General features: G+C 40.4%; 1 protein-coding gene across 1 annotated transcript; it reads left to right on the forward strand.

Annotated features, from left to right (window-relative positions):
• The first annotated feature begins 680 nt into the window (after window positions 1–680).
• Window positions 681–3,835, forward strand: LOC113013710 (myelin-oligodendrocyte glycoprotein-like). The gene is made up of 4 exons (XM_026154851.1): window positions 681–780; window positions 2,057–2,452; window positions 2,498–2,608; window positions 3,762–3,835. Exons 1-4 carry the CDS (start codon window positions 681–683, stop codon window positions 3,833–3,835), a joined length of 681 nt encoding a protein of 226 aa, XP_026010636.1.
• The last annotated feature ends 4,645 nt before the right edge of the window (window positions 3,836–8,480 follow it).

Consider the following 8,480-nt stretch of genomic DNA (forward strand, 5'->3'; position numbering starts at 1 on the left):
CTGAACTGAGAAAATAATGAACTCAGTGTTTTACACTCATCTCCCTCAGTCATAATGTGACTCGTATATTAGTTCAAATGGAACAGTAAGAATTTACTTTCATAAATTCAACCTCAAATTTCGCTTGGATCTAGCCTGGAGCTGTGGTCGGCTTCCCAAAAGAGAGTAAGCCTCCTGGCACTTCACAGAGTTTTATATGAGAATGTTCATCTTTCTATCCAGTTAAATCTTGTGGGGCGAAGCTTGTTTTGCAGGCCCTGAGCTACGAGGTGGCCATGACGGATATCAGGCGCCAGTTATCGTGTCTACAGCTGGCCCTGAACATTCCTTTATACTGATATATCTGAAGGTTTCTAATTATTCAATCAGTAAGAAGCTGAAGATTCTTTTAATCCCAAAGAAAAATCAAACCCAACTAAACACGCGGTTTTAGAAACACGAGACTAATTAAAAGCCACTCGAGTTATAAAATGAGGAAGAGTCAGACTGTGACAGCTAAAAGATTTACGGCATGAACACTGTGATTGAAACCTCCCCATTCACAGCCTGGATGTTCACATGAGCGGTAAGGAGGGGCTGCATCGTTTATTAGTAGGAGGCAGACCTGACTGCAGCTGTACAGAGGAAGAAGAAGAAGATTTGCTTCTCTCAGCCACAGACTGTCTGAGCTTGCTCTCATCATGTGTGTCTACAAATCACACTTTGAGGACTCTTTTTTCCCTTTTCCACTCTGGACTTTAATCCTGTGCTCGGCTTTCATCGTCAGGACTCCTGTTCAAGGTAAATAATGATCTTAATTAAACGTTGCACAACAAATAACTTTAAGAAAGATGTCATAACATAATAGCTGTTTGGGCCAGATTGCCAGATTCAGTAGAGCCACTACTTCTTACTGTGGCGTCACTGAAGGTGATGACAGGTAACTTCTGCATTCATGATGAGCAAAGTTTTTCTGTCAAGTTTGGTACTTTTATGGAGGTTTAATGTCAATAAACTTCAAACAATCAAAGATTAAAAACCGATGATCATCTGAAAATGTGTCGTGTCTTTGTGTCCTGATATCTAAGGAATTTACAGCTATCTGTGATAGAGACCTTCTTTCCAACTTAATAGCAACATTTAAAACATACAAAAGTCATAAAAGCACAAAAGTAAGTAATTGTCTTTTTAGAAAGAAAGTTTAGCTTTAGAACATGTGCATTTATGTATTATAAAGGACTCCAAGTACTGAATCTGAAGAAACCAAGAAAACCCCCTCACACATTCAAGCAGAGCTAAAAGCTTCAAAAAATACTGACTAAGATGAATGTGCACGTGTCTCATCTCAGATGAATCTGTAGCTGCTCAGAGATACTCGTTCAGTTTGTTGGCTGGTCTCAGAGATGTGTGTGACTTATTTTCTTCAATATTTCAGTGTCACATCATTTAGGCTCCACATGACTCAACAGTTTAAGCGTGAAGGTTATATTTCTCCCAGAGGCAGCAACTGTCATCAGTTTAAAATAAAAGTTTACGAGGCTGGAACCACAAACTACTTTTCTACACAGTCATTTAACAGCTAACACTGTGTCTTCAGTCACAGTTGACAGCTGTTATTTAAAAGAGTTAAATGAATGAGTAACATCACAGAGTGTCTGTATTTACTGCACAGACTCCTATAATAACAGGTTATTTGCTGAGGTTAAAATCACACATTAACGAAGGCAGTCCAGTGGTGAGACTCGCTAATGTCAGGATGCTAACATGAGTTGTTCAGCAGTAAAAACAAAAAGGTGACCATGACACAGTTAAACATAATTCATCTTTATGCTCTTTATGAGGCTGCACCTCCCTGAGCCTGGTTCTGTCAGAGAAATCTTCCTGTTAAAATAAAGTTCTTTTTTTTTATTACCAAGTGCTTTTTCTTAGAGGTTCTTTTGATTTCTCCGGATCACTGTAGAGTTTTCACTTTACAGTATAAAGTGGCAGAGCCAACTGTTGTTAGCGTTTATATCGTCAGTGTGTAACTCTACAGGGGTCTGTGGAGTTCAAGACGTTAAATTTTCCATATTTCCAGGTGAGGTTCTGGTGATTGGTTCAAATCTTCCAATCATCGCCGCTCCGGGTGATGATGTCATCCTGCCGTGTCACCTGGAGCCCATGTTCGATGTCCAGGGTCTGACGGTGGAGTGGTCCAAACCCGACCTGAAGCCCGACCCGTCGGACCGGCTGAGCCGAGTGGGGTACGTTCACCTGTACAGGGACAGGCAGGAGGTCCCCGACATGAAGATGGCCTCGTACTTCAGGAGGACGGAGCTGTTCATGGACGACATGAAACACGGGAACATTTCACTGAAGATCCTGAACGTGTCGGAGGAAGACAACGGCAGATACAGATGTTTCATCCCCAAGCTGCAGAGCAGAGTGAAAGCTGCTGTTGTTGAACTTGTAGTCGGTGAGAAGATTTGTTTTGGTACGTTTTTGTTTTCAACTCATTTCCAAACCTTAATGTGAACAGATCATGACTATATTATAGATCTAAAGTACGCTAAGACCTCTACGACAGAGAGTCCGGTGTATCCTAGAAACTTCAGAACTCCAGATCCTCGTGAGATGTCTCCAAGAAATAGTGAGATAACAACCCACATTTTCTCTGCATTGTTTTTGTTAGGGTGAGATTTTTTGTGTGGTGACCTTTTTTTTCTTTTTTATTTATCAGCAGGTCGGTCCAGGGTCTTTCTGGTTGTCGTAGTTACTGCCTTTGTGTCGGTTGTGGCTGTGACTGCGTATTTCTCTCGCCGTCAAATAAAATGTATATCAGAAACAAACAAACACAAACATGTTGTTGCTTCTTCTGCCATCAGACTGACTTATTATTCAACTTCTTTCAACAGAAGCATCAAGGCGACAAAGTGACCCAAACCAACCATAACAATTCCAGGAGTTCAAAGGAGGGTTGGTGTTAATGGACCTGAGAGCATTGGAGATTTACCTTTTCTGGCTCTGCTGGATCCTGATAGTCAGGTTGGAGGTTCAAACCAGCAGCCACAGGAAGACACTTGGCCCAGCAGCACTGAGACCCTTCATAAGGTCACTTCTATAAACGGAGTCTGATTTAAACTTCGACCTCAGGTGAAGACTCAAGTGTTGTATCAGAAAAAACACAGCGTGCAAAATCTGGATATCTAAACAGTAAATATATGAAACAAGCCACATGTAGGTTATTCTTTAAATTGGATTCAGATCCAGTGAAGTAGCCAGTCTAAAACCAATGGTTAAATTCTTTTCCATTCCTTGTCAGCAACATTATTTCGATCTAACCCTAATGATTGTTTAAAAACCAACATGTACACTGAGCTAATGCCAAGCAGGGGTGAAAATGCCCCAAACTGCAGTTCATCTACTCAAGTCAGCCCTCACAGACTGTCATGTTAAAAGCCAGCAGAAATCCACGTCTTCATAGCCAGCTACAAAAACAGTTTCAATTTCTATGGATGTGTTCATCCTCTATAATTGTACACTATATTTCTTGCAACTTTTAACTTTTGAGCTCAAAGGCTCAAAGGAGGATGTGCCAGCAGAGATGTCCAAGCTTCACCTCTTTGTAGTTGTGGTGTGGTTTGTGGCTCAGCTGCAGGGGAGGGGTGGAGCAGTGGGTTCAGGGTGTGGTGATCTGGATGAGAGACTAGAGGCTAGGTGAATGTGACTCTATCATGTCGTTGCAGTTTTGTTCTTTGGTCCATCTCTTTCACCCTCTTTGTACTTTCTTTTTTCACTTGTAGCTCTCTGTCAAACACTGGAGGACTGCTTGGACTTCATTAGAGACCTGAAGTTCAGTCTGGAGATCAACACTTAGCAGGATAAGGAGCATTATTTATTACTGTCAGGTTTAATGTTCTCATTTATTTAAATTGTACATCTTGCTGGTCAAGGTCACCTTGAATCTTTCAGTAAGCTTCTGAATAACCTCCAGTGGACAAATTTAATCTAGGACCTGGCGTCCACATATGTGAACATCACATTTTGGGTTATTTTGAACAAAATACTCAATTTTGCTTTACAAGGGCCTGATATTCACTTACGAGGACATTATACTGCTACTGTTCTATTGAAATTTTAAATAAATATGCTCGTGTGTGGCTCTCATTTTTCTTAGAAACAAAAATCAGGTAAAGAAAAAATCTGGTAAGTCTTTGTTTTTACATTCATCGGGTCCCAATCAGCCCAAATATCAAAGAGAAATTAAAAATGCATGCTGTGGAAGAGTTCGGGTCTTAGGAGGTTAAATGGGAAAGTCCTTCATGGTTTTCACTGTGTTGAACTGAAATGAACATGCTGGTTTATTGGTCACAGTTTACTGGATATTTCCAACCCACAGCCTTGGAAAGACATTTTCAGTGGGAACAGTTCAGTCACACATCATGTGGAAGGACTGAAGTAGAAACTGAGTCGAAAAACATGTTGGAGACATTGAAGACTGGAAGGACACCAAAGACCTCTGAAGTACCAAAAACATAATTTATGGAGACTCTATTAATAGATTATACATTGGAATTAAAATTTTAATTAAAAATAGCTCAGTGATCATGAATCTAAATCAAACTTGGTCTCACTACTCCTTTTATTCATGGTTACCCTCAGACCCACCCTTTAGGGTGTGAACGGCCATGAACTGAAACTTGAAACTGCAGATATTCATTTGACGTTCTGGATCCGCCAACATGTAGGCAGTGCAGCTCCATATTTATGCTGTTTGTTGTTTGTGCTGTTTATTTCTGCTGCCTTCTGTGAAACTTAAGCAAAAAAAAAAGTATTATATTATTATTTCATTATTGCCACGTTTGTGCTGTTTAATTTATTTCAAAGAATGTTCCTGTTTAATCTCAGAGCTGACTCTTTCTGCTGTTGTTCCAAATTAAAGTTGTTTGTGTTCTTTGTATTTCTGTTCAGTTGTGTATCTTTCATACATGACATTGATAATGCCCACAACCCTAAAAGGCTAGAAAAATGCAGCATGATGAGACTGAGGAACCAAACATTTATCCAGCAAAGACAAGAGCACTCAGAGTTATTAGCCTAAAACTTGGCATGTGTAGGTGGGTTGTGCAGTTTATGCCTAAAAAGGAAACACTCCACACCCAGTTGGAAGAAACTGGCCAAGTGGAGGATGAAAGAAGTAGTGGCAGGCCTAAAAAATATCTACAGCAGACTGAGCTGAAATAGGACCTGAGACGCAACTGTCTGTTGATCCAGCTACTGTTTCCTGAAGCCCTCATCAGATATGGTCTCAGTGGAAAGGTGGCTGTCAAGAAGCCATTAGGTAGGGAAACAGGCTGAAGCATGACAAACTACACAAGAACTGGACAAAAACAGATTCAATACATCTTGTGGAGTGATGACACCAAACTTGAAATGTTTGGTTTAAATCATTGTCAATATGCATGGAGGGGTGTCTGCAGTTATCTGTGAAACACGGTGGAGGCTCTACCATGGTTTGAAACTGCATTTCAGCCGGTGGTGTTGGAGACAGAGAAGTACCATCAGATTTGGATCCACAATGTTAGACCACCTGGAAATCATCTGACTGGTGCTGACAATTGACTATTAGTCATGGATTGGCCTCCCCCAAGGAAAATATCCTTCAAAAAGCCAGGAGAACAATTCGTGAAACCACTTAAAGGAAATAAAAGTGGCCCAAATTTCTTACTTTCCTCCAAAATATAAAAAAATGAAGGGTGACTCGGAACTTTTGAACAGTACTGTAGCAACTGCTTCCATGTGGAGTCGATTCTGCTTCCTTGCTTGCAGCAAATGTCTCTTCCCACAGGCCTCTGTGGAAAAACCTTGTATGATTACTAAGAATTACAGCTTATATCTGCTATAAACTATCATTACCCAGAGAGTGGTGCTTTTCCCATGCAACCTGATTCTGCAGTGTGTATTCAGTAAAGACTGTGTTTAGTGTGAGACACAGCCTGTGATGTTTTCATGGGTTGCTATAAATACAAAACTTTCTGTCACAGTGGATCAAATTTAATCTCTGACCCTGTTCTTTAGGGCTTTAGAAACTGACTCCATGTTTCATTTAGTTTGACCTTAAATGAGACTGAGCCCATAAACTTACCAGGACAACATTTACAAAGCTCACTTCATGCTTCGTCACAGCTGACAGCCCGGTGTTGGAGGCGTGATGATTCAGGCACCTCACAGCTATTGAGTTCAACATCAACTTCTCTGTACACCAAAGTATTATATTAAAGCTTGGCTGAAACTGGATCATCAGGGAAAGTGATCCCAAGCACAGCAGCAAATCTACACCACTGAAAGTGAAAAGAACCAAAATGCAGCAATGAGCCGGTCAGTCCAAACCTCAGCCTGACTCAAATACTGTTGTGGGACCTTCAGAGAGCTGTGCATGAACAAATACTTGCATGTCAGGATGTAAAGATGACCCATAAAATCATACCAAAACTATTACATCAAGTTAATCCTACTATGTGTGGTACTGAATAAGAGTCTGTGCTCAGTTTTTTGCAGGACTGCTTCTGTAGTTTGACTTATTTTCTATTAAATAAACAACAACAGGGCATAATATGTGCTTTTGTTTATTTGAGGTTTTATATAAAAAAAAATTTAAGAGCTTTTTTATTTTTTGTATGTCCTGTTATGTAACCCTCAGAATGGACAGCGTGTGTACTCTCTGTTCAGTGGGTGTATTTAGTCAGACATAAATACTGTCACAGCTCGACTGTGGAGGCAGGATAAGGGAGTAACTTAGAAACTTTATTTACAAAAACAGAAATCATTTACAAAACCAAGAGAAACAACACAAAAACAAACACATAGTGCCTGGATGGCCCATAAATGTGGCTTTAAACAGGAGGCAATGACACACATTAGAAAAAACAGATGAAAACACGTGTGGCACACTGTACCATTAAACAGTAAAGGAACTTTACTCCACACTGACTCATTTAAAAACACACACTGGTGTCTTTGGGATCATCTGATTGTGTTGGCATCAACAAATCAACAATCACGACCCTCTAACCATCCATCAGCTTTGACAGAGATACAGTCGACGCCCAAAGAAGAACCACAAAACCAAATGCACAAGAGGAAGGTCACATCAACAGGAAGTTCCACATTTTATATTTCTGAACATCTTTTCATGTCCTCTGGCTCTTTGCTGTGCTGTAAACACAACCTGCTTCATCCTGGTGTCATAGCAGCAGATTGATATGTAGCTCCCTCTAGTGGGAACACACAATGTAATGTGTTAACCTGGAAGTTAACTGCTGATGTGATTTGATGCTGCATAAAGAAAAGTGAAATGAATTGTCAGCAGATAATCAAAAACAAAAAAGTAACTGAAAGTGAAACGCAATTAAAAACATCATGAGTTTGGACTTTTCTATCATCTGATCGTCTCTGTGGGTCATTGCATCTGTAAACACCAGAGCTGGAAAAGTTTGAATGACTTCTGATAAAACCTTTCAGGGATTCAGAGTGGGGTCATGTTTGATGGTTTACTGATGGAAAACTAACAAAAAAGAGTTAAACTTTATGATTCTTACAAGTGTGGTGTGTATGTGTGTATCGTTAACATATAGAAAGCCTACGTAAGTCGGAGTTTAACAGACTGTGAGCGAAGATATTCTCAAAAAAAAGAAAGCCCTTGCACTGGTATGGGCATGTGAGAGACTACATCCATATTGTGTATGGCAGGAAGTTTGACCTCATCACAGACCACAAGCCATTAGAGGTCATATACAGCCAGAAATCTAAACCTTGTGCACGCATAGAAAGATGGGTTCTCAGACTGCAACCATATGACTTTAAAGTAGTGCACATTGCGGGAAAGCAAAACATTGCGGATTCACTGTCAAGACTGCTGGCTGACACCACGTCAAAAGAGATACATAAGCATGAATCTGAAGAATACGTGAGATTTGTTGCAGTTAATGCTACTCCAAAAGCACTCACGTCAAGAGAGGTTGAAGAAGCCTCTGCTACAGACTCAGAATTAACAGAAGTGCGAAGAGCTATTGAAAACGGACACTTTGAAAAATGCAAAACATATGCACCCATTGCAAATGAACTGTGTGTCATCGGCTACATAGTTTTGCGGGAACTCGCATTGTATTGCCAGAAAACCTCAGAGCTCAAGCACTTTCACTAGCTCATGAAGGACATTTAGGAATTGTTGGAACCAAACAGCATCTCAGAACAAAAGTTTGGTGGCCAGGGATGGACAAAGCTGCAGAAAAGTTTTGTAAAGCTTGTCACGGATGTCAAATAGTAGCCAGACCAGATCCACCTGAACCACTGAGAAACACACTTTTACCAGATGGACCATGGCGAGATGTGGCGGTAGACTTACTGGGACCACTACCTTCGAACCACTCATACTTGTACTGATAGATTACTACAGTGGTACTATGAGTATGATGTAATGTCATCTACAACTGCTGAAAAAGTCATCGACTCTATTGACCTAG

This window comes from Astatotilapia calliptera, chromosome 3, assembly GCF_900246225.1.
Source record: "Astatotilapia calliptera chromosome 3, fAstCal1.2, whole genome shotgun sequence".
Classification (NCBI taxonomy): domain Eukaryota; kingdom Metazoa; phylum Chordata; class Actinopteri; order Cichliformes; family Cichlidae; genus Astatotilapia; species Astatotilapia calliptera.

Coding starts and splice junctions, on each gene's coding strand:
- LOC113013710 (XM_026154851.1), top strand. CDS start 681: ATGTGTGTCTACAAATCACACTTTGAGGACTCTTTTTTCCCTTTTCCA. Junction 781..2,056: donor CGTCAGGACTCCTGTTCAAG/GTAAATAATGAT, acceptor CCATATTTCCAG/GTGAGGTTCTGGTGATTGGT. Junction 2,609..3,761: donor TGAGATGTCTCCAAGAAATA/GTGAGATAACAA, acceptor TTTCACTTGTAG/CTCTCTGTCAAACACTGGAG.